Source organism: Thermobia domestica, chromosome 8 (assembly GCF_964235325.1).
Source record: "Thermobia domestica chromosome 8, izTheDome1.hap1.1, whole genome shotgun sequence".
In the NCBI taxonomy this organism is placed as follows: domain Eukaryota; kingdom Metazoa; phylum Arthropoda; class Insecta; order Zygentoma; family Lepismatidae; genus Thermobia; species Thermobia domestica.
In genome coordinates this window covers 277,960,777-277,988,130 of record NC_137461.1, presented here as the reverse complement: position 1 = coordinate 277,988,130, position 27,354 = coordinate 277,960,777, and the positions used below count along the sequence as shown (strand labels likewise).

The 27,354-nt window shown below is 36.9% G+C and overlaps 1 protein-coding gene across 2 annotated transcripts in view; it reads right to left on the bottom strand.

The window, feature by feature from the left end:
* LOC145693647 (protein takeout-like) overlaps positions 1-27,354 on the bottom strand; it is a 100,087-nt gene that overhangs the window by 51,656 nt on the left and 21,077 nt on the right. Inside the window, exon 1 of one of the 2 annotated variants that reach the window (XM_081769850.1) lies at positions 8,890-9,243. The exons of the other annotated variant lie outside the window; for it this stretch is intronic. Within the exon in view, the coding sequence (XP_081625976.1) occupies positions 8,890-8,974 (85 nt within the window). The 5' untranslated portion in view covers positions 8,975-9,243. Of the gene's footprint in view, positions 1-8,889; positions 9,244-27,354 lie in introns of those variants that run through there. 2 annotated transcript variants of the gene reach the window in all.

The following is a 27,354-nucleotide window of genomic DNA, read 5'->3' as shown; positions in this document are numbered from 1 at the left end:
CAACGTTTTTCGTAATACTATATTCTGCACAAGGATTGCCATTGCATAATTAAAATGCAACTTTTACTAAGATTAAGTCCAGGGGCATACGCAGGGGGTGGGTCCTGGGGGTACGAACCCCCTCCAAAATCCCGACTTTTTTTTTGTAAATGTAGTTTACTTTTAGGGTCAATTTTAGAAATGTTCATATAATTTAGCCTCAAATTGTATTTGGACCCCCCGTAACGCTTTAGACCCCTCCCGAAATAAATTCCTGCGTACGTCCCTGATTAAGCCCAAAGTTTCCGTCTATCACCGTACTTCTTATGATTTAGCTAAAGTAGGTTTAGGAAAGCATTTACAATTTACAGTTAGCATGTGCAAAAAACAATATAAATCTTTTAGTGTAACGTCTCACGTTTATGTCCATTAGACTAATGGAGATGGGTGAATATAACATGGGAATAATGATGAAAGAATTGGTGGAATCAATGTGGCAGGACATGGGCAACGGGGGGCGGGTACCATCCCCCAGAGTCATCGTCTGCTCCCCCGGCTGCCCCCAGACATTTTGTGGTGTGATTCAGATCAACTTTTATTTTGGATTTACCAAAATAATAGCTGCCTTCGTTCCTCAAGAAACTAAACGTAGCGTCATCACTAAACGGAGGTAGCTCGTGAGGAAAGTCACGCCGGTAAAATTAGTTTTCCGCTTGAATCTAAAACATGGAAATTTACTTAATATACCGTACTAATTATTGTAATATATTAGACAACTAGTACAATTTCTGCGAAAATCTAAGAAAAAATAATTTTTATTGCGCTAACAAACAGTTCATGTTGTTCGTGGCCATCAATGATAAGCTGAACAACACGCTAGCCATGAAGGTGAAAACTGATATTAAAACAAACTCCCATCAATACCACGACGGTTCAATGCTAGAGTGGTCACTTTCGTTGTGTTGGGGTCCGTGGTTTGATACCAGTTCTCAGAAAGTGAGTTTGTGGTGGAAAAACATCGTGTGCATGGGTTATAACATTTCTTCGGACCGCTTTTGTTATTCCACTCTTATCATAACTAACTTTATGGCTTATGAACCTCGGAGATTCAATGTCTCGTTCAGAAAAGTTCTCCTTTCACTTTTGTCCTTAGTTTCTATTTTGTATTCCTATTTTTGCGAGATTCATCTTAATATTATCCTCCTATCTGCGCGTAGGTCTTCCTAATGGTCGTTTTCCGATTGGATTTCCAGTTAAAACTTTGAAACCATTCCTACTTTCCTCCATTCTGGCTACATGACCTTGCCAGCTGTCTTCTAGGCTTGATGACTCTAACAGTGTTTGGTGAACGGTATAAATTATACATTGCTCGTTATAAAATTTCCACCATTCCCCATTCCCGTTCCTCTTCGGTTCCAATTGTTAAATACTTTCAGGTTGCGTTCTTATCATCATCGCCTCTCTTATCCACGATGCATAATCGTGGGACGTTAAACGTTTTTCTTTTTTAATCAAGCCTTTCCATACATTAGGAAGAGGACAATACATGTCATGGTTAACGAGAGTATAACTTGAAATTATGCCTAATCGATATATATATCAAATTTTCATTATAGGTGAAGTTAGGATTTCGAATAGTTTCTATTATTCCACTTTGACGGTTTAACTTAGGAAAGAGGGAGAGGGGATATATAAAAATGATTGAAAATTACCGATATTAGTGTCGAATCCATAGTTTTTGGTGTTCGCTGAGATACACAGTGACACTTCCGGTGACATTTAAATCCAAGTTTAACACCCATTAGTATTCCTAAGCGAATATGATGACACGTAAAAATAATTGAAAATGATCGATATTAGTGTAGAATTCATAGTTTTTCGGGTACCTAAGTTGATTGGTGGCAGTTTTAGTGCCCTTTATGTCCAAAACGAAACGTATTCTCCCCGTGCGAAGAACGGCATTCTGCTAGTAAGAGATAAAACTTATAAATATCTACCAACTAATGTTTTTATAATTGTACGTATGTCTTGCTAAGCAATAATAAACTTTTGTAAGCGCAATATAGGAGGATCGCACGAAATTCTTTTTTTATGAATGAAGTATCTATGCTTGTAGTTGAAGCTGTCAGCATTTCATGTATGAGATATAGGATATGGACAACCATGTTTAAGTCACCGTTACCTCGTTCAGATGTTAACAGATTGTCTCCATTAACGCAGTCGATCGAGATAATTGCAATAAGAAATGTTACTTATCCTTATATCATAGACAACCAACAATCTTTTGCTACTGTGCAGGTTGCATAGAGGCTAGGAAATGGAAACATGAAATGGAGTTTTACGTCTCACTGTTATGCCGGCTAGGATAAAGGAGACGGTGATAATGAAAAATGAAATAAATTGTGGAATGAACAAAATGGGAGGAAACGGGAGAACCACGAGTAACTCACGCACACGGTATTTATTCACTACAAGGTTCACTTGGGGCGAGCTGGGATCGAACCAAGGATCCCATGCACCAAGGTTGGACTCTCTACCACTGAGCCACCGCGGCCCCTAGGATAGGAAATATTTTGGATTTTAAACGAGATATGGATAGAGACCGTTGCCCGTGATGTTAATGGGTTGAATCCATTAAGGGACTCGGTCGAAATAATCCCTTTATCTTTCTAACGCAATATGCAGAATTTAAAAACTCGTTTCTGTTTAAAAGTTATTCTGTGGAATAACGGACAGGCCTACTAATATTACTATCTTAGAAGACATATTAGCCCTAGCTTGATCTTGATAAGTAACTATTCAATGTCTTGTTTGTTTTTCTTTTTTCTTTTCTTTCGTGTTTGTGAAGTAATAAGCTAAAATGTTGAATAAAAACTACCAAAAAAAAAAAAAAAAAACACTAGAATATTCTGCCTTCTAGTCGTGTTTCTGTTATAAGGAAATGCAATTTTTAGAACCTGTTCTGTAAGATTGAATTACTTTGATCATTCTGAAGGGCAGTAGGTGAGTCTTACTCAAGGTCAGGATGGAATTTCCGGACGAGGAGGAAACTCCTTCCAGAAGGCCTGTCTACTTCCTCTTTCCAAGAATACAAATACAAATACTTCTTGTCTGCTCTCACACCTACATAGGACAAACACGGAAGCTAATATGCTAATTCTGGATCAGTGACTGGAAAACTTCCCATTACACTTGTCTCGTCTGCTCGCTGCAGATACAGATTTACCCGACTCTTATTATGAGCGATTGAAGTGGCTTTATTTATTTATTTTTTTTCTACATATCTGTGGGCATTACCTGTATCTATAGCCTTAACCCTTTCACATGTGAGGGATGACATTCCTAGGCAAGTACATTACTTAGGGAAGTGGGAAACGAAAACAGAAATGGAGATGGACGGAAGCAGTTTGGGAGCTGGCATGTTAGGTACCATCGCGGCACTTGCCAGGGGTGAATGAGGAAAACCCAGGAAATACTTCACTCCAGGGGCGGATCCAGGACGGACTTCTGGGGGGAAGGTGGGTTTTAATACTGCTACTTAGAGCTACTTTTAAGAGTTCGAAACTCTGGGATGGGTTTTATTTATATATAAAATAAAAAAGTTTCATCTTCTGGGGGGGGGGCATTGCCCCGATCACCCCCTGGATCCGCCACTGCTTCACTCAGGATGGTGTCTCGTTTATATTCATTTAATCGGGCCCTGATTCCAGTACTGAAGTAAATATATCACTTTCCATCTATCCTCTTTTTAGCTGCTGTTGAAGTGCATCGATCAAAAGAAAATAAATCTGTTTGTTTGTGAGTATTCTGCGATCGCAAAAGACACAGACAGAGAGAAGGCAAAATGGAGAGATTTCGTGGATTCTGTCTCTGTCCAAGTTCGTCTTGCTTCCAAGTGTTAATATCACTAAGTAAGCTGTATTTAATTGTGGTAATAGTATTTCCATTCTACTTGTCACAATAATTTTCTTGGGAACGCGGTGGCTCAATGGTAGAGCGTTCACTTCTGGTGTGTGGGGTCCTTGGTTCGATCCCAGCTCGCGCCAAGTAAGCTTTGTGATGAACAAACATCGTGTGCGTGACTTTTGTCGGAGTTCTCCCGTTTCCAACTACTTTCCTCATTCCACTATTTTATTCATTTCTCATCATCACCGTCTTCTTTAGCTAGTAGGCATGACCGTGGGAATAAGATTTCATTTCACTTTTTAAAAATAATATTCCTAAATCCTTCTGCTACATCAAGCGCGGTTTTCCTTCTCGCAATGGGTTGGCCCCTCTTGCCTATCTACACCTATTTATGTTACTAATGGACTAATTTATCAACAACTATCATATAAAATGTTTTTAGACTATGAAACGGTATCAAAGTCTTCATATTTTAATGTAATTTTAAAAATATAAGTTTTGCATTGTTAATTAAGAAAAAAATGTTTTCTCTATTGACATGTATGTTTTCTATGCCAATCATACAGTAAATGTTCACAAAACGCCGTATACTCCGTGAAAATTGTGGGACTAAAGGACTGGTTCTAAGCACCATTCTTTCAATTGTATTAATCGCTAGTATATCTGATGCCCTAAAGGCAGACGCACCCCCTTCCAAATTTTAAGGTATAAGTGCTCCTAGAGAACACCTCCCTAAAATTTGATAGAAGTACCTTGGCCCATTGGTACAATCATGTCCAAAATGATTGTCGCATATCTATAACTGCCTTCTTGTAAGAATATAATTTGGTAATGATTTTGTAGGGTACTTTTAACACTGATACTGTGTATATAGTCGGGAAATGTATATTTGTGGTAAATTTCATAGGAAAAGAATTATAAATACGAAAATTACAATGAGTAAAACAAAATGTTGCTAAATGAACAAGAAAGTTTTATTTTCGTTTATTATTCTTATTTACTGCTCTTTTGACATGAAATTTTCCACATACATGTCTTTGCCGATTATACACATATTAACATTATAAGAAATACCGAGCGAATTCGTTATCAAATTACATTCCTAGAACAACATATTTATAGACATGCGGCAATAATTTTGGACATGAGTGTACATATCTAAAATTCGCGGTATTGACTTTTACGCGTCTAAAAGTTTAGTAGATTGTGTCAAACATTTATGACTTTTAATCTTCAAAATTGTTTGACCTTTGACTTCAGAGAAATGTGAATGTTTCTACTCTCAGGATGTAGGATGGGGTACACATCTCGCCCTTGGATATGTGCTATATTTCTTAAGTGAAATGAAGTGAAATCTTTCAGTTGAACGTCCCACGATTATTCTATTTAGACTAAGGGAGATGATGATTAAGGCAAATGAATGATTATGGGAGAATCGGTGGAATGATATTGTGGGAGGAAACAGAAGTACATCGAGAAAACCCCCCGAACATGATGTTGATTACCACAAACTTACTTGCCAAGGATTGAATCAGGGCCTCCACAGACTAGAGGTAAAGGCTCTACTACTGAACCAGCATCTTTCCTTGTACTTGTTAAACAGAAACTTTACAGAATATACTTTTAGTCTATTGATATAATTTTTCAGCCCCAATGCCCTGCTTGAGAAGCAATATCTTGGGAGACATCTCTTTTGGCACTAAGATCTCAAATAGAATGCCCACACGACAAAAAAAAAAAAAAAAAAAAAAAAAAATTGCGAACTAACTCCATTGATTGACTAAGATATCTTGTTACTACATTTGAGATGATAGCTATCAAGTGAGGTTTAGTCTCAACTTATTGTGATTCATCCCACCTTTTACCCTGTTCAACTCTGGAAATTTCACGTAGATATTTCAATTGATAAAGAATTTTAACCTCTTGAGCAGGTCAATTGACTATATATCGACTCAAAGTTCTTCCTTCACAGAACGGAATTGTAAATGAAGTTAATAAAAGTGGCAAATGTAATACTTTATATAAATGATGCTCTTATATGCAGTAAGGGTAGAAATATGCATTTACTTCCCAAACATGCATTATATGGAGCATGAAACTCCATTAATTCAGCTGCTAATCACCTGGAGAGCACATTTCCATTATGCACTATCTATGTTAACTGTATTTACCATCATAGCGTTCACTGATTTCCTTTTTTAATATATAAAAATATATCGATATCACATTTGAAACAAGAAAATATATAACTATGACAAAATCAGCAGTTTAGTAATAATTAAGACTGGGATTTCTGATATGTCATATTTTTTTTTATCCTGGCATCTTTTTACGTCTCTAATCTATATGCTATATCAGTGGTGCCCACCCTCCTTATGTCCATGACGCCCCCCCCAATTGTTTATCCGTAGGTGTTCTTCCATGAAAAAAAACTTTTCGATTAATTTTTACACCCTCTCAAACATATTTATATAGATTTTTAACCCCCCCCAAATATTTCAATGACGCAGTTTGTGTCATAGCCCCCCTTTGTGGGCACCCCTGGTTATATATAAGAATGAAAGTCACTGTGTTTATGACTTAACAACTCTTAAACCACCCGACCGATCTCGATAAAATTTTCAACGTAGTAGGTTTGGTTAGCGCCAGGAATGTTTTGTATCATTTCACTTTGATGGAGCAATGTAGAGGAGATATATAAAAATAAATTAAAAAATGAAGGTGACTGAATTTCCGATTTAATAACTCTTGAACCAATTGACCGATGCCGATCAAATTTCAACATAGATGAAGTTCGTGCCTGGGAGTCTTTCTATCATTTCACTTTGACGGTGCAACTTAGGGGTGGGGGAAATACATAAAAATGATCGATATTAGTGTGCAGTTCATAGTTTTCGGGGTAGCTGAGGTAAATTGTGACACTTTCGATGCTGTTTAAATCTAAATTCAGCCCCGCAACTTGGAGAGGAGGAGGAGGAGATATGAAAATGATCGCAAATGACCGATATTAGTGGCATATCCACAGTTGTTGGTGTCGCTGAGATGAACAATGACATTTCCGATGCCACTTAAATTCAAATTCAGCCCACAATATTAATATTTAACTTTTATTTATGTAGATTACTTATTATTTTCTGATTTTTCATTATATTTTCTTTGTTTCTATCGATTTAAATTTTTTTTGTTTCTATCAATTAAAATTGTCTTTGTTTCTATCAATTTAAATCTTCTTTGTTTCTATCAATTTAAATTTTCTTTCTTTCTATCAATTTGAAAGCGCTTCAGTAACAGTAAGAAGAAACGACTGACTAACCGAACATATTACTAATTTTTCTTATTTTAACGCTGCGAAACGCGTAATTTATGCTAGTTATGTATATTTCCAAAGTTTTTAAGTTATAGAAGCCCGAGCTCAACAATAGGAAATCATTTAAACTGCGCAGACAGAAACAAAGCCAAAAATAATTAAAATTATCTCATCGCTTACTCTGGGGTAGCAACGCAGCCTGAATGTATTTGAGAAAAGGTCCTGAGACGAATATTCGAACCAAAGAAGAATGAGAATGGGGAATGGCGGAAACTTCATAACGAGGAACTACATTATTTATACGGTTTACCCAACATTGTTAGGGTCATCAAATCTAGAAGGCTCAGGTGGGCGGTCATGTAGTCAGAATGGAAGAAACTAGGAACTCTTTCAAAGTTTTAACTGTGAATTCAATCGGGAAACAACCATTAGGAAGACCTAAGCACTGATGGGAGGACAATATAAAGATACTGTAGATCTCGTAGAAATAAAAATACAAAGCAGAAACCATATCCAATTACATCAAATCAGAAGTCAATGGAGAGCTTATGTGAACGTGGCATTGAACCTCCAGGTTCCATAGGCTATAAAGTTTGTTTGCAGCCCAATACATTTTCTGACATCTGAGTGTTCAAGATATTGTGCTAGAAAAAGCCGAATACTTAGATGGGAATTACAATTTTTATGTATTCACTAATAATAACTATTTCCCACTTTACCAAGGGATCCTTTACAGTAAGGTACATTAGCCTTCGACAGGACACCGATGCAAACCTATTGACTCAGAAGCTGGCATAGATCGACCTAAAATCGAAGCTCAAATTCGAACTTAGGCCTCGTCGTTAACACGTTCAACACTGGAGTTGACCGCAGAGTCGAATTGCAAGAAAGTTCTAAGTTGTACAAGAATTTAATTAAAGAATTGATTTTAGTTTTCAGCACCAAGGCTAAATGAGGCAGAACTCACTGTTTAACAATTACTTGGAGCTTATATCTGAGCAGGTCCGTATCCAGGGGGGTCTAGGGGGCCGGGCCCCCCTAAATTTTTGCTGGTCCCCTCAAAATCTTATGGTAGGCTTACAAATCAACTATAATATGATGATGAACTATAATATGGTTTAATCGGGCCCCCCTAACTTCAGCCGCCCCCGTAAATTTTAGGGCTGGCTACCGGCCTGTATCCGAGGCATTTGCTCCAACTAGGGATCGAACCACGGCTACACTTATAGGACGCACCCGCGTTATCAACTTGGTCACCAAGGGGTAACTTAAAGTGTATATGATGATTGCTGTTTGTTACTGATACGAGAATATATACTAACGATGTATATATTAGCTACAAAACTATATAATAGGTTGGTCTTACGTTGTCAGGTAATTGGAAACTTGTTGAAGTAATAGTCCAGAAATATCAGCGATCGAAGAGAGTAGACTAATCAGCATAACCCATAGTTAATAGTTATCAAATTGGGATATATCAGTTTGAATGCTGGTGTCGGCAATGCTGGCTGTTTCCCATAAATCGCTACGTAGTACAATTACTGACATGTTACTTTGAATTAATGCCAGAATCTTAAAACTTCAAAATACGCATTCAGAGACAAAAATCTTTGAAATTTGACAACGTAATATATCAATAGTCAACATTTTGGGCACAATAATATTTCAATTAAAAACAATTAGCATTAATTACTCACCAAATTCTGGGTCTTCCGTGAAAGCAACATTGAAACAGAGAGCAAAGACTGCAACTAAGAAACACAGATTATGCCTTTGGTTCATGGTGAAGGATTTACGGGAAAAGAAGCTAATACTGAGAGCACGCACCAATAGGGACTGGTACCAACTACTACTATACACTCCCGAAGTCCCAACTAAAACCAAACCACCGTCCCTTGTAGTATTTCTGATGAACAAATCCTCTCACGGGTCCCACCACCGGCCTATATAAACCTCCAATCAAGTTCCCTGCAACCCGCTTGCGTCCCTGGCTCAGGTTGCAATCCCGGGAGCACTTTTGTTTTTTAAAATTTTTATTCTAAACCATGATAGTGAGTCACGTATTTTTAAATGTAGTTGTATGGGATATACCCTCCGCTCCCCGCACTCTGACAAAAAAAAAATCACACAGATATGTATTTTTCCATAGTAACCAAAGCGCCCAACACGTTATTTTTTCTTAAGTATTATTTTTTCATTACGCACGTCTTCTTCTTTATCTTCTGATGAAAAAACCAACCAGCCAATCGGCGATTACGATTCGCAAAGTATAAACCAATAGATTTCCGGGATTTATCACATATGACATTATCTTGTTGTATCTTTTATTTCTTCTTCTTCTTCTTCTTATGTTACTCTTCGTCTCTCCCTCCTTTCCCCCCGCGCATAATACTGACAACAACCACTTCAAGGTGAACCTGGCGGTGGGATTTTTAACTAGACATTTGGAGGGAAAAATAAAAGAAGAAGAAGAAGAAGAAAAAAAGACAGAGAGAATTGTAAAACATGTTTGCATGGATGAAACCTCTCAACAACTTTGAATTAAAAAGAAAGAAAGAAAGAAAGAAAAAAGAAGGCTGTTGCCTGAAAACAAAGAACAAAAATGCAACTTTAAGATATCGTATATATAAAAAAAAGAATCAAAATATAGTTAGGATACACGTAAAGAAAAGAAACAAGAAGACAATAATAAAAAAAACGCCATTTACGTCATTAAGAAGGAAAACACTGTATTATTTACCGATATTTTTTGTATATAATCATAAATTTTGATTGTAAGTATTAGTTACTTTTTTGTACATTTTTGTAAAAAAAAAAATCATTTGATGGATGATTTCTGTCCCAAAACAAATGTTTCGAAACGGTTAATCTTTGGATAGGGTTTTCCAGTGCATGACCAAGTGTTGCGTAATGAACTTAATTACTCAGAGAAAAGTGATATTGTAAAAGACGGTAAAAGTGTTTCGCAGAAGAATATTGATATTGGAATGATAACATTTTGATACTCATAATGTTAATTTTACACATTTTTCCATTTCTATTCTCAACCAAATGAAGCCGTAGGGATGCGCTCGAGTCGAGACAAGTCTCCAATCTCAACTCAACTCGACTCGAGACACACTTTGTAAAATTGGAGATGAGTCGAGACAAACGTATTTCTCGACTCGAAAATTCCACTCGAGACACGAGTCGAGTCGACACTGCTTGTAAAAATCTCGACTCGGCTCGAATGTCTCGAAAAATTTTTCTATAATTTTTAATATTATTTTGAAGAAAATATTCACTCAGAAACAGCCTGGAAACCAATTCAAGTGAGCATTCATGCATAAGCGTTAGTTAGTGGGGCAAGGTGGGGGGAACTGCCTTCTCAAATTTGTAAAGTTTGTTAGGATAGTCATCCAGTGGTATCTATGAACTGAGCTGAAGCGAATACAACACCGTTTTGCTTAATTTTATGTTTTTGTTTCGCTCTATTAAGGTGTTTAGACGACTAACCAGGCCAAGATCAGGGAGGGGCAAGGAAGTGAAAAGACAGCGATCCTGGCCTGACAAAAGGTACCAGGTAAAACCTCAGTCACTCAGTCAGGATGGTCAGTTGGAACAGCGTTCGTGGCCATACTACACCTTTGAAATGCTGCTCGTTACCCTGGGCACATTACCTAGGGCTTCAAGTGGCTTCAGTGAATAGCCGCCTAGCCAGAATGCTTATCCACAGTGATTTGCCAGAACACAATCAACAAAGAAAGTAAATAATCGCTGATTCATGTTCCTGATCTGGCTTCATAAATCATATTAATTAAAAATTAATGCACAAAGTTTGTAAAGTGACAGGATTTGCACACGAACTAAATTCCGAGAGCAGTCTGATTTGTCGGAACGCAGTGCTGCGCGTTCCGGCTCACTTTAAGCCCTGACACTGCCTTTCTACTACTAGCTGGGTAATTGTCACTAACTTTCGATGCTTGTGATCTGAATTGGTTCACACCTCACTTTATTGCTTTTTTCGTTTTGACAGATCGTGATACAGTCAAAGGTTGTGAAAAGGCAAAGACATTTCTGGCAGTCTGTTTAGGTCCCTTTCAACTGCAATTGAAAACGTACCTCAATAAAAATGGCCGCTGGTTTCGATCTGAATAGTATAGGCAATTTAGTTGGTTAGAATAGTGTTAGTCCCGAATACCAAAATCAATTTCTGTATTTAATGTGTGAGTATGCTGGGAAAAAATAATTGATCGTGTGAAGACTTCAGGTATATATAGTGTTATCATGGATGAAACTCAAGATTTGAAGCGACATGAACAAGCATCAATTGTTTTGCAATACTGTGATGAGATATTAAACGTTCACGAAAGTTTTATTGACTTTTACAAGACAGAAAAAAAAGAAAAAAAAACACGGCGAAAGTTCGTCCAAACTGTTAATATGTTAATATCACTATGGGTCAGGAAAGACTTCATAGTTTAGCTGTGTTGTGCATAGAAAGGTCTTACGACATTAACGTTTCTCAGATTATCGACAAATTTGATTCAGAATCAACACTTGGAAGAAGGCGGCGGCAGCTCGATTAACAGTTCAAGTCCAGTCTCCGTATCATTACATTTAGCGATAAGTGAAATATTAACTTATTAAATCAAAATAATGAATGTGATATTTCTGGCTACTGTTTGGATTTCCTAATATTCCTTGTGTTTTCCTATGATTTCCTTGTGTTATTGATCAGCAGTATTTCTTTCAGAGGGTGAGCCGGGGCTTCTCCATCCATACACACACACTCAAGGCACATTTTCTGAGAAAATCAGGATATCAAGAGACATATGTTTAACTCTATAATACCCCTCTTTATTTTTAAAATACCTTTTTTGGAGATTTTTTCTGAAAGAAACACTATTAATGAGCTGGGGTAAACGAATATGTGGATATTGTGCTGATAGGTTGTTCCAGGTAATTCCTTAACAACATTTAAGGCTCAGGTCAATGTGAGGGATTGGGTAGAGAGATCAGGAAAAGATTAGCTATTCGGGGCTTAAAATAAGCCGGAACGCACCAGTTCTGCGTTCCAGTAAATCAGTGTGGTGTCCTAATTCAGTTCCTGTGCTGTACTTGTCTCGCTCCAAATTTGTATCTTTTCAGTTTATTATTGTCATATTTTAAGCAGATTAATATCCTATTAAAGCACGATATTAGAAATAGTCTAGAACTTTTCGTTCTGCGTCATTGTGTTCCGCCAAATAATTCTAGGGAAAGGCGTTCCGGCTATTGACTAAAAGAATTGTTACCAAGAGGCAAAGTTTTAATTTTAGGTCACACCTGCAAAAAGTGACTTAAAGTTAGGCTGGATATCTGCCTGAATTGTATTTATATCATTCCCACACTCGGGCTACAAAATGGAGATCCAAAATCAGAGAGGGTTTCTCGAAACTACGGTGCTAAATATTTGGTTAAAACATTAGAAGGATATACATGGTAGATTTCAAAAACTCACAATTTAAGGTCGAAGACTACTTGCCCAAGTGGAAATTTGTGAATAGACTTTTGTCGAAACAAAGAAAAGTTTACACGTGCACAAGTGAGCAATGTATATTATATAGTTCTAATTACAGCATTTGAATATTATGGTCAATAAATAAAACTAGTTGTCTCTTAATAATGCAAGAAAAGAAGAATCACAGTTCACGCTCATACCATGTACCTGCCACCGCAAATTCAAACTTTATAATCGATTTTTATATTAAAGACAATAATTTGAAATATGTTGCTGATCCCAATCTAAAATAGAAATTAAACTCTACGCCTGGTCTAGAGAGAGAAAAAAAGATATACATGGATCAGGAAGATGACAGGAGTGACCGATGTCATCGCGAAAATAAAAAAAAAAAGAACTCAAGTGTCAGGGAGCTGGTCACATTGCAAGAAGAACTGACGATAGGTGGACAAAACCAATCCTTGACTGGATCCTAAGGAAACGAAAACGATCCAGAAAACGTTGTAATACAATATCGAGTGACGAAATTAAGAAGCAATGTGGAGTAATGTGGAAACGAACTGCTGAAAATAAATACATGTGAAAAAGAATTGGAGAGAGCAGTGGACCTTCATCCAGCAGTGGATCGACAAAGGTTGAGAATTTTAATATATATATATATATATATATATATATATATATATATATATATATATATATATATATATATATATATATATATTTGGTCTAGGAATTAATTCGTGCGGGTGGACAAGAGATGGCGCAACGAACGGAGCGTCCCACAGTTCCGTGTATCCACACATGTGTTGCAAACCCCTGTCATCGCGTATCGTTCGTAGTATAGGGCAGTGGATTAAAGCGTCAACAACACCAGTTTGTAGTTAAGTGAACATGGCGCAATTTGTGCCTGATAAAGTGTTTTTGCGGGGTGTCCTGCTGCATTACTTTAACATGCAGAAAAGTGCGACTGAAAGTCATCGTATTTTGGTGGAAGTGTATGGTGACCATGCTCTAGCTGAGCGAACGTGTCAGAAGTGGTTTGCACGGTTTAGAAGTGGTGATTTCGGCTTCGCAGACCAAGAGCGAGCTGGACAGCCAAAAAAATTTCAAGACGAAGAATTGACAGCATTGCTCGAGCAGGATTCGTGTCAAACGCAGGAACAACTTGCAGCAGCATTAGGCGTTGATCAAACAACAGTCTCCAAACGCTTGAAAGCCATGGGAATGATTCAAAAGATGTCACATTGGGTTCCACATGAATTGAAAGACAGAGACGTTGAAAGACGAAAAACCATTTGCGAAATGCTGCTTCAACGACAGAGCAGAAAGGGGTTTCTGCATCGAATTATTACGGGTGATGAGAAGTGGATCCATTACGAGAACCCTAAACGAAAAAAGGCCTGGGTGAAACCAGGTGAACCAGGTCCATCACAACCAAAACGAGATATTTACTGTGCAAAGGTTATGCTGTGCATATGGTGGGATATGAAAGGTGTGGTGTACTATGAGCTGCTGCAACCGGGTGAAACTATGAATGGAGAACGTTATCAACGACAATTAATGCGTTTGAAGCAAGCTCTGGCCAGAACACGACCAGAATGGGAGAACAGACATGATAAACTTATTGTTCAACATGATAACGCTCGCCCACATGTCGCAAAACCGGTCAAAACCTATTTAGAAAATGTCGGATGGGAAGTTTTACCCCACCCGCCGTATTCACCAGACGTTGCTCCTTCGGACTACTACTTGTTCGATTGCATGAACAACGATTTGATTGGACAGCGGTTTACTTCTTCAGAAGATATCGAAACATGGGTCTCTGACTGGATCGCTTCCAAGGATGAGGACTTCTTTCGCCACGGAATCCGTACATTGCCTGACAGATGGGCGAAAGTGGTGGCTAGCGATGGACAATATTTTTCTTAAGGTATTTATGTATTTTGTGTTTGTACTACAGCTTCAATGGGTGCGTACCAACCGCACGAATTAATTCCTAGACCAAATATATATATATATATATATATATATATATATATATATGTGTGTGTGTGTGTGTGTGTATGCATGAATGTTTAGCCCCCCCCCAACCATATGGGCAAAGGTTACGCTTATGCATCCATATGTCTAGTGGAGCTCGAGCAAGGCACCATGACGACCGAGGCGTATCGCACATGGCTTGCAGACTACGTACACCATTTCATGACGACCATGCTTCCCAACGGTAGTGGCCTTTTTCGACCAGATAATGCACCATGTCACAAGGCCAGGAGTGATGGAGTGGTTCGAGTAACACAGGAGCGAGTTCAAAGTGTTGTTTTGGCCCCCAACTCGCTGGATCTGAAAACAATCGAACACATCTGAATGTGATTGAACGTGAGTTAGAAGAACATTAATCAACATTTACATACGCAGGATACTCCAATGATAAATGTTGTTTAAATTTTATTATATCAACATCCTTTGTGGACCTTTCGAGACACGGAAGGATTCTAAGAACTTCTAGATGAAACTAAGAAAAATTCAGGTCATAAAATTTTGTACACGAAACGCAGAAAATACTTTGAGAGCCTCGGGACAAGACTTGAAAGAATTCTTTGAAAATTGAAACGAGACGAGATGAGAAAGAATTCTTCGAAAATTGAAACGAGACGAGATGAGGAAGAATTCTATGAAAATAGAAATGAGACGAGATGAGAAAGAATTCTTCGAAAATTGAAACGAGACGAGATGAGAAAGAATTCTTTGAAAATTGAAACGAGACGAGAAGAGAAAGAATTCTTTGAAAATTGAAACGAGACGAGATGAGAAAGAATTCTTCAAAAATTGAAACGAGACGAGATGAGAAAGAATTCTATGAAAATTGAAACGAGACGAGATGAGAAAGAATTCTCTAAAAGTTGAAACGGACGATATGAGAATGAATTATTTGAAAATTGAAACGAGACGAAACGATAAAGAATTCTCCGAAAATCGAAACGAGACGAGACTATACCGAAAGCGAAAATTATTACCCCGAAATATGTTAAATGGTATTTATGCGTAATTTGTTTACATTAAAGTGAGTCTAAAAAATACTTTTAAAAAGCAAAAAAAGAAAGACTCGGTTGACCAAGGGAGGGCGCGAACCACCAACCCTTTAATTACTAGACGCATGCTCTTCCGACTTTTTTAAAAAAAAGTTCGTCCCAACCGGGATACTGTTCGCCATTGGCAATTCGCGCAATCCAAACACGACAGGGACAAAAATACAGAAAGATACAGGACAGTTAAAATTCCGACCTTGCACTTCAGGGGGAGTGGTGATTTGGCCACGAAGGCCATGAATGAAACGTCGTTTGTAGAGGGATAAATCCTTGGTGTCTTTTTAATTTGGTTAATTAGAATGCTCTTGTAACACTGTGTATTCGACGGTAATCGTTTGGGATCAATTAAATCCGCTCGCCATGTAATTTTATAACAAAATGACGCGTGCCTCTTTACTTTATTTCATGCGTTTTCCACATTCACTTTCAAATGATCGGCGACAGTTGGCATCTAGATAATGCAATAAAAAAATACAACACGTTATTAACTACGGAAATTATTACCTGTTTACATATGTATGAAAGATTTATCTTAATTTTTATTCATCAGTTATGTCATCTCTTTCTTTTAAATTCATCTCCCAAATTCGATGCATTTCTTGCTTCTTTCTTCTAAGCGATTGTAAGGACAGAAATTGAAGCAGAAAGCCCGAGAAACCGTTGCATGTTACTGCGCATGAGCAAATGCAAACAGCTGACTGTCATTCGTGCGTCGCTGCAGATATCAATTATGTGTCTCATTAGTATTGTAGAGGGCCGAGTGCCTCTCCTTCATCTGCATATCAAAATGCAGATGAGTGCACATTTGCATATCATTATTTAAATATATTGTAATTTGTGGTCAAATTTCTTGCTTCTAAATTAGCATTCATGTTAAGTATTATCTTGTTATTACTATGAATATTAATGGGTAAACACCGAGCGTAATACGAGAGTATTAATACAATATTGATGTATATTGTATTAAATTATGTATGTTATTTCCCTTATAGGCTAGTTAATCATTTATTTCTTGCGTGCATCTCATTACTGGAACATTATAGTGTATATAGTACATGTGTAAATGAAGTTAAATAGTTATCATACTATTCTACATACGATTAATTAAATGAGAAATCACATCATTTACTATGGATTCATGTATAGAAGTTTGAACTTTGGGGCTACAGAGCTACGTGGACAGAGATTTTTTTTCTCGGCGACATTTGTCTGCATCGAGAACTGCATGTGAGGTCCATGACAACTCACGAGGGAAGAAATCCCTGAATGACCAAGAGAAGATGACTCATTAAGTATAGGAAGTACCTTGTTCACTTCCTCTTGTATAGCAATGATGAGGTGGATACATTGCTTACAGACGCTCTCCAGGCTTTGTGTAAAAAGTCGTAAAATTCTTAGCGTCAACATGTTAGATTCTGAATTTGTAAAGGTGAGATTTTCACACCTTTTAAAAGAATTTCTCGAGTAGCAAGCTCATAGCGTCACCCTACCCCTAATTCCTTGGCCGTCAGTGAGCGGATCTAAGTATGTTTCCCAGGATGCACTGCAGTTTTGAAAATATGTATTTTATTTTGATTCATGTTATGTGTAAAATATTAATATTAACGTATTACACTCACTAGTTCTTGGAAAGACCGTTTAAAATTCATGACATATTTGTCAACGTGTTTCCCTTCGTTCAAGACATTTGGCTCTTGTATATTTTCAAAATTAAACATAACCTAAGATGTTTCTTCTCTCTCTCTCTTGCAAACATGGCTACTGGGGTTGGTAGCAGACAGTTTTGAGGGAAGCCAAAGGAAAAGAGACTTCCTTCAAATACCCAGAGAGATGACAGCTTTGTATATATGTACCAATGTATTCTATATATATTTTTCTTTATTTTTGTATATATTATCATGTGGATCTATAATGCTAAGTGTTTATTTTTGTGTAAATAGCTAATGTTTATGTGCTATTGTTATGGACTTCTGTTTTGTTCAGAAGCTTTTTAAAGTGACCGCTCAAAACCGTGAGGGCAGCACCTACCACGAGGTGTCTGGTAGTTGTTGCAGGCAGAAGCTAGTTTCTGTGATCTGTATGTACGAGACCACCCACGATATGTCGCCTGAGGCATCAAACCCTTTGTGGGAAATTTCCGAGAAGAGCGAGTCCACTATTTTCTGAGAATTGTGGAGTTTAATAACCTTGTTCAGGTGCTGAGCAGAAAAAGTTCTTGCATAGACACGGAAGAGTACACTTCGAACTATCGTGTGTGCAGTTTTAAAAACTTCTCAAGTACGGAGAAGTATCGACCCAGGACGGTGTGAGAACGCTCCCCAGGATTGTCCTGTGACTATTATACATGTACCGACATGTATCGGGAAAATATTCCTATTAGTGAACAGTGTTTGTAAATATCTTTTATCTGTGGAATTACTACAAGTGTTATTTAAACAGTGTTATTCGTCAAAAATTGAAAATTCCTCTAGCTTCGTTTATGTCATGGTTATTTGGCTAGGTCTAGGCTAGCTTTGCAAAGTAGCAGTCATTCTGCCTACAAACTTTATTAACAGTGCAGTGGCACTATTATCTAATTTCTAACATGGAATAGAAATTCACTGTCAAATCTCTATATGAGATTTAACTAGGCCTGTCACGCTACTTAGACAGTGCCATCCTTGGACTGTTAGAACAAGGAGACTAGCAGTTGCTTACTGACATTCCATACGTCAGTTCCAGCGTCATTGTGACCATCCAGCTAATAAGCATCGTCACGAGCATTTCCAGTTTAGTGGAATGAGAATGTGGAAACTATATTTGTGATTTTCCGTCATGGACTGTGTGTCAACCCTTCCTGATGAACAGTGCGTCGTACCTATATATTGAAAATTAACTATCGTTCACATATAAATTGTGTATAACCATTGTTTTGCTATTATCAGCCTCCTCTCTGAAAGACGGTCAGAGACAGTGAACTTGCAATTATGAGGAGTGTCTATTATGGTGGTGTATCTGTTTATCAGATCATTTAAGAGATCAGACAGATCTCCAGTTTTAATCATTTTGTTTTTTTTTTCTTTCCTATAAAATTTCCGTGTGGTAAATATGTGTGTATTTCACTTAGCGTGTGTGTGTGGTGCACCATAAGTAATAAGGAAAGTCAAAATAAGTGTATAATTGCAAAGGAAGTGTCACGTGCTTCTTCTTTCAACAATGGTCTGCTTAACCAAGAATAAAACTTCATCTATCAAAAGTATTTCCAGGGTGTCTGCTTTCCTGTACGGTGAGTACCTGATGCTAATCCCTATGTTTTGTTTCAGGAGTGAGAGTCAAGGAAACATTTCTCCTTGTCTTGTGTACATCTGACCATCTTCCTGAATGGGGCCCAGGGAGAATTACGCCCAAAGAACTTAAAAAGGACACAGTTATGAGTATAGAGAGTAATTATCAGGCTGCTACCTGTTTGTTTTGAAATTAAACTTTTTTTTAACCTTTGTTTATTCTAAAACTCTCTATAAGTAGCTTCTAGACCATAACTGTAGTCAGAGAATACCCTGAGATCTATGTTTGGTTTTATTCATGTATTTATGCTCTACCGACTAATAAATGTGGCAGTGGCGGCTTCCACAGGAGATCACCATTATCTCCAAACAGGGAATTATGGATGCTAATGCATTATATTTGCATTTATTTAAATCTACATTATTATTTTGAATATCCCTAGCCACTTCACATAATATTATCATCTTTAATGTGTTGGTGTCCTTTTGGTATGCATAGATTTTGTCTATAGCTACCTGCACCTCACAGTATCTGAAAACGTACGCACCTGAAGGAAGTACCTCGAACATGAAAGATATTTTTCCCAAGTGACGACATAAAAACAAATGACTATCACAGTGCGAAACTGAGCCAGGTAATAAATGCTACATTTTTGGTATATAGTCACAAATATCAATTAGGTGTAACAAGCACATAAAGCTTTAGGTAGCTGAAGAACATACTTAGCTCATAAATAGCATATGTACCAAGTGTCAGGTACCTAAAAAGTAGCTGAGGCACCTGAATGCCACATGGCTAGCACATCTTGTGCTGTTAGGGACGGTATGTTTTTAGAATTATAACAAGAGAACAACACATTGCCCCAAGTTTGGACACTGACTCAAAGTAAATTGATATAAAAGAACCTCAAAAGACTAAAAGCAAGTCGATTAAAAATTGCTTGAGTTTAGGAGGGGGACAGCCCCCAGGACCTCACGCTGAATACGTTTCTGATTCAGTGCAGTGCATTTATGTGTTATAAAAACAGGATTATTAGATGCGTAATATGTAAAATAAGTCTACATCATAGTTTTACTTTTAATAGGTCTTTTCTTAACATCTCCATATTATCCGGCGTTCTGCCTGCCTGTTTATGTCGGATAAGCGAATTTATACTGTATTTCCAAAGATAGCATTGTATCATCCTAGAACAGACAATAGTGTGAAATACTTATATTAAAAGGGTGGAATAAAAAAGCATAAGTACTGTTTTGGTAGCGTGAGAACAAATTTAAAAAATTCAATATGTTTCCTAGGTATCAGATTATCATCTTATTGTGTCGATGTGTATTCTTTTTTAAACATAGTTTTAAAAGACATACCATTCGCTATATTCCTAAGGGAATCGAGAGAAAAATTCCCATGTGCCTCTTGTAGCAAAATGGCATAAGAGCATTGTCCGAAATCCGATTCCCAGTTAAAGTATAGATAACAAATTGGCGCACAAAAACAAGTATTAAATAAACCAAACCAAATAAACCAATCACTCAAAGCATCAGGTTTAGTCAGCAGTCTCTGGCTAAAAGTTATCCTGCCAGGAAATTGAAACAAGACGAGAAAGAATTTTTGAAAATTAAAACAAGACGAGAAAGAATTCCTCAAAAATTGAAACGAGACGAGATGATAAATAGTTCTTTGAAAATTGAAACGACACAAGACGAGAAACAATTTTTCAAAAATTGAAGCGAGACGAGACGAGTAGAATTCTTCGCAAATTGAAAGAAGACGAGAAAGATTTTTTTTGAAAATTAAAACAAGCCGAGAACGAATTCTTCAGAAATTGGAACAGGACGAGATAATAAATAATGCTTTGAAAATTGAAACGAGACGAGACAATAATCAATTCTTTGGAAATGGAAACGAGAAGAGACGAAAAAGAATTTATCAAAAAATGAAACGAGACAAGACGAAAAAGAATTCTTTGAAAATTGAAACGAGATAAGACGAAAAAGAATTTTTCTAATATTGTAACGAGACGAGACGGGAAAGAATTCATTGCAAGCAGAAGCAAGCGGAAAAGAATTTCTTTAAAAATTGAAATGAGACGATAAAGAATTCTTTGAAAATTGAAACGAGACGAGACTATAAAGTATTCTTTGAAAATTGAAACAAGACGAAACGATAAAGAATTCTCCGAAAATCAAAAAGAGACGAGACTATAAAGAATTCTTCGAAAATTGAAACGAGACGAGACGATAAAAAATTTTGAAAATTGAAACTAGATGAGAAAGAATTCTTTGAAAATTGAAATGAGACTAGAGGAGAAAGAATTCTTTGAAAATTGAAACGAGACGAAACGATAAAGAATTCTCCGAAAATGGAAACGAGACTAGACTATAAAGAATTCTTCGAAAATTGAAACGAGACGAGACGATAATTGTTTTTTGAAAATTGAAACGTGATGAGAAAGAATTCTTTGAAAATTGAAATGAGACTAGAGGACAAAGAATTCTTTGAAAATTGAAACGAGACGAGATGAGTAAGAATTCTTTGAAAATTAAAACGAGACGAGAAGAGAAAGAATTCTTTGAAAATTGAAACGAGACGAGATGAGAAAGAATTCTTTAAAAATTGAAACAAGACGAGATTAGAAAGAATTCTTCGAAAATTGAAACGGGACGAGATGAGAAAGAATTCTTTGAAGATTGAATCAAGACGAGATAAGAAAAAATTTTGAAAACTGAAACGAGACGAGATGAAAAAAATTCTTTGAAAATTTAAACGAGACGAGATGACAAAGTATTCTTTGAAAATTGAAACGAGACGAAACGATAAAGAATTCTCCGAAAATCGAAACGAGACGGGACTATAAAGAATTCTTCGAAAATTGAAACGAGACGAGGCGATAAAAATTTTTGAAAATTGAAACGAGATGAGAAAGAATTCTTTGGAAATTGAAACGAGACAATATGAGAAGGAATTCTTTGAAAATTGAAACGAGACGGAACGATAAAGAATTCTCCGAAAATCAAAAAGAGATGAGACTATAAAGAATTCTTCGAAAATTGAAACGAGACGAGACGATAAAAAAAATTTTGAAAATTGAAACGAGATGAGAAAGAATTCTTTGAAAATTGAAATGAGACTAGAGGAGAAAGAATTCTTTGAAAATTGAAACAAGACGAAACGATAAAGAATTCTCCGAAAATCGAAACGAGACGAGACTATAAAGAATTCTTCGAAAATTGAAACGATACGAGACGATAAAAATATTTGAAAATTGAAACGAGATGAGAAAGAATTCTTTGGAAATTGAAACGAGACAATATGAGAAAGAATTCTTTGAAAATTGAAACGAGACGGAACGATAAAGAATTCTCCGAAAATCGAAACGAGACGAGACTATTAAGAATTCTTCGAAAATTGAAACGAGACGAGACGATAATTTTTTTTTTTGAAAATTAAAACGTGATGAGAAAGAATTCTTTGAAAATTGAAATGAGACTAGAGGAGAAAGAATTCTTTGAAAATTGAAACGAAACGAGATGAGTAAGAATTCTTTGAAAATTAAAACGAGGCGAGATGAGAATTTTTTCGAAAATTGAAACGAGACGATATTAGAAAGAATTCTTCGAAAATTGAAACAAGACGAGATTAGAAAGAATTCTTAGAAAATTGAAACGGGACGAGATGAGAAAGAATTCTTTGAAAATTGAATCAAGGCGAGATAAGAAAAAATTTCGAAAACTGAAACGAGACGAGATGAGTAAGAATTATTTGAAAATTGAAACGAGACGAGATGAGAAAGAATTCTTTGAAAATTGAAACGAGACGAGATGAGAAAGAATTTTTTGGAAATTGAAACGACACGAGATGAGAACGGATTCTTCAAAAATTGAAACGAGATGAAAAGGAATTCTTTGAGAATTGAAATGAGACGAGCTGAGAAAGAATTCTTCGGAAATTGGAACGAGACGAGACGATAATTTTTTTGAAAATTGAAACGAGATGAGAAAAATTTTTTTGAAAATTGAAACGAGACGAGATGAGAATTTTTTCGAAAATTGAAACGAGACGATATTAGAAAGAATTCTTCGAAAATTGAAACAAGACGAGATTAGAAAGAATTATTCGAAAATTGAAACGGGACGAGATGAGAAAGAATTCTTTGAAAATTGAAACGAGACGAGATTAGAAAGAATTCTTTGAGATTTGAAATTAGACGAGATGAGAAAGAATTCTTCGAAAATTGAAATGAGACGAGATGAGAAAGAATTCTTCGAAAATTGAAACGAGACAAGATGGGAAAGATTTCTTTGAAAATTGAAACGAGACGAGACGAGAAGGAATTCTTCTAAACTTTGTAGTTTTGGAGGTCGCTGAGTTTAATTTATCAGTTTTCATTATGTTCAAGTTCATGCTTATCTCTGGTCGTGATGGTGGGAGAGGTTGAGATTTTAAAAATAATCAGATAAGCTAGCTAATTAGTGTCTACTGTAATTAGAGCGAATTAAACACATTATCACATTCTCGCGGATGCGCGGGATTCTGTGGGTTGCTGGTTTTAAAGATTACTTTATTGTGAATCTTAAAAAAAAATCCCCTAAATTCTTCCGCCCTGTGTTCGGGAATAGAATAGCAATTACCTAAATACGGGCCTGAGTGTGTTCTATTGCTGGCTCCTTTTCCCCAAACTTTGGACTCCTCCGAACAAAAGTTTCTGGGTGCGCAATTGCTGTAACTTGTCAGAGTCACAATATTTTCAGTTACTTTCTATTTCATTTTTCTAAAAAAAAAAAAAAAAAAAAAAAAAAGTCCGATTTGAAATACTGATGTTATTATCTATCAGATAGAAGAAAATGGTAAACTAAATTTCATATTGCTATGGTCCATAAAGACTTATGGCCCGTCAGTTGGCTCTTGTTTAACCGGATGATGCGTAGTCATCGCATAATCTCCCAGGCGCCATTATTTCTGGCCTTTGAAAGTGGAGTTCTATTGATCTTAATACAGGTTGTTCCACAATTGTATGTTGCTGAATCATCACGGAAAAATTTTATTACTCCCAACAGGAGTATGGGACCACTCACACAGAAGTCATACACGTTAACAATACGGCTAAGGAGGAGCTCAGTAACTTCATTCTTAATGGTTTGTATTTGCACCGCCAGCTGGTAAATTTTGATACATATGCCACAGTGAAACTGTTCAAGAAGACAGGTTGTTTACTATGTAAGGTTAAATATAGACAAACCTGTCATATTTTTTTTTCATGAGAATACGGGACACTTTCGATCCCCCCCCCCCCCCCCCGCAAAAAATCTTCCTACACAATCTAATGAACTGTAGCCCTGATTATGAACAACAATATAATGGGCGAAAGTTCCCTAAGCTGCAGCTACTTTTCTCTCTTCTTTCCCAGCAATTAATTGTACGGAATGAAGATATTTATAATCCAATTACAAAAGAATCGTCCTGCAAAAATGCTTAATGGGAAAACAATACGCAAATAATCTCGGTTTATTTAAATCAGTAATCAACCTACCTTCAACAATTTTCGCGCAGTTAGCAACCTCTTATATAGATGGCTGTATTTGCCAAAATTACGTTTGTCAGTTTAATCTGATGAAAAGTTGATTTTTCCTTGTGCATAATAATATACCTATTATCAGTGTCGGTGATTGGACGTTAAAAGTGGGAGGCGAGACATGACCTGAATATTTGTATATCTATGTTAATTTTCCTGGTTGTTTCTAACACTTTGTTTGACTAAAGGTTGTATAACTAATAGGATTCTATCTTTTTCAGTTAAAGTACCGTATATCGTATTTCATTTATTTGATTAAGTAAATTGACAAAAGCACCGCAAGTAGGTACTAGCCCCTTGCACTGTTAAACAACGAAAGTGTAAGAAGAGATTTGACTGCTTGATCAAATTAACAACGTACTTCATTCTGCAATATATGACCTCGTTGGATGGTGTCGTAAGTGGAAGCTTAAATGAATTCCACAAAGACCCAGATAACTTTATTTGGTCCTAAGAAGCATAAATTTTGCCCTACTCGAAATCCTGAACGTCTCACTATTTACTAGCTACTTTAAAACATCTCTGTGTCACGTTTGACAAACATCTAACACGGTTCACCCATCTTCAGCTCCTGGAAGCTAACATCCGTCATAGTATTAACCTACTTCGACGTCTTAAAGGTACTACGTGGGGACTTAACGCCAAACTGCTTTTCGATACGTATAAACAGGGTGCCCTGGTATAAAGTTTTGGTCACGCCAGCACTAACTCACGGTCATCTCTCCTGGCTAAGTACTCGAACACATGCATTCCGCATTGCCTATTCTCTACCACACCAAACACCTACTAGAGAGGCCTATCATCATACAACCATACCACGGTTCTTCCTCATATCCGACACCTTCGCTCGTGCTATATATTAACCCGCATCACCTGTTCATATACGAACTTTTGCAGCAAACGCCTACACTACCCAGATATGTTTATCCGCCCATAGACCATTTGCTTGCTATCCATGAACAGGACAACTCCCCTGAAAACATCAACCATTATCGCCGTATCTATCAACAAAATTCTCACATCCACCTTTCCTGATATAAACAGGGAATTATCAACGGTTTAGCCTACTCACAAGTCAGCTCCATCTGGAAAATTATTTCATTTTGTGCACAGCTAATCTCCAACATTAAATTTATCGACATTCAGTTACAGCCTGTGAACCATCTAATGTTACCACAACCGATACTCTCTTACATCACTGGCCATAGAGAAGGCATTACCTTCTACGGCCTACTCATCTATGATGGAAATGAAAGTCATTGGAAAAGAAAATATAACACCGTATATGTGCATCTGTTAGTTAACTGACTCGTGGTCGGTGGCTTGTATTTCTTTTTGACGAGTGCAAGATATATTTTGTGCTTTATTAAGCAATGGTATTATTCTGTCCAGCCGGTCTCACCTGAACAGCTTATCAAACTCATGCTCTCCAGAGGTATAGATGGGAAAGAAAAGATTAGTATTTAGATTATTTGTTTAGAATCTACAGAAGTAGAATATATCGTTGCATGAGAACCAGACGAATGTAACTCCATTTTCGTAGGTTTACAGGCGAGAGGACAAAAATATTATTTTCTTAGAAAGATGTGTTTTTAATAAGATGGTAATTGAGCTACATTACAACAGATGATCAACAAGAACAGATAGCATTACGTTTCATTTACACCAAGTGGGGATTTCAAAATTATGTCGAAACATGAAGAAAACGAAAATCTCATTTTTAGAGTTACGTTCCTGTGGTTCTTGTGCGACGATATGTGGTTCTTGTTTTTTTTTCTTTCCACCTTTTAGAAAGACATTCTGTAGATAAGAGGTGAGGCAGCATCTCAACAGAAATGGAAATTTGCGTTGCATGGATCCAAACCGATACGAAATGAATTCATTGTTGTTTTTTTTTAAATGATTATACGAGGGCCGTCCACAAAGTAAAAAACGATTATACGAGGGCCGTCTAGAAAGTAAAAATGATTATACGAGGAGCGTCCAGAAAGTAAAAAAACGATTGTATGCGGGCCGTCTAAAAAGTAAAAAATAATTATACGATTGCCGTTCAGAAAGTAAAAAAATGATTATACGAGGGTCGTCCAGAAAGCAAAAAACGATTGCACATCACACCCGACGCCGACATCACACTGCGATCTCGTTAGCGGCAATTAGCTCCTTCCTTTAGCTCAGTGTGAGTGAGCCAAGTCTCAATGCTGTGCGGTCAAGCTACTTGTTTTCGCAGCGATTCAAAATATCAGCACCAATCGAAAATCCCGCAAAATGAGAATTACGGAAAGTCATTTGTTTTCTGAATGCGGAAAAACTTAAGCCTATTAAAATTTATAGGTAAATAAAGAATGTTTATGGTGGTAGTGCAACGAACGAGTCATCAGTGAGGAAACGGTGCATTGTTTAATCATAAAAATGACCAGTTTGCATGATGAAGATCGGAGAAATTGCTCTCCTCTTACCAATAACAATCACTATTAACACCACCAACATATTATCATGATCCCTCGTCAGACTAACATTCTGACGAGGTCATCACTTGTTACGGAAGAACTGAAAGAAAAAAAGTCGAAATAAATTCAGGGAAACCGACATTTCACTTACTCCCGATACCTAAGGAAGTTTTGGGTTGAAAACAATTCGCAAATGATGACGAACTGAAGCAGGTAGTGACAGCATGACTCAAAGCTTTGACGACATATGAAAAAAATATCAGCATTGAAAAACTGGTCCCACGTTATAACGAGTGTCTTCACAACTATGGCTATTA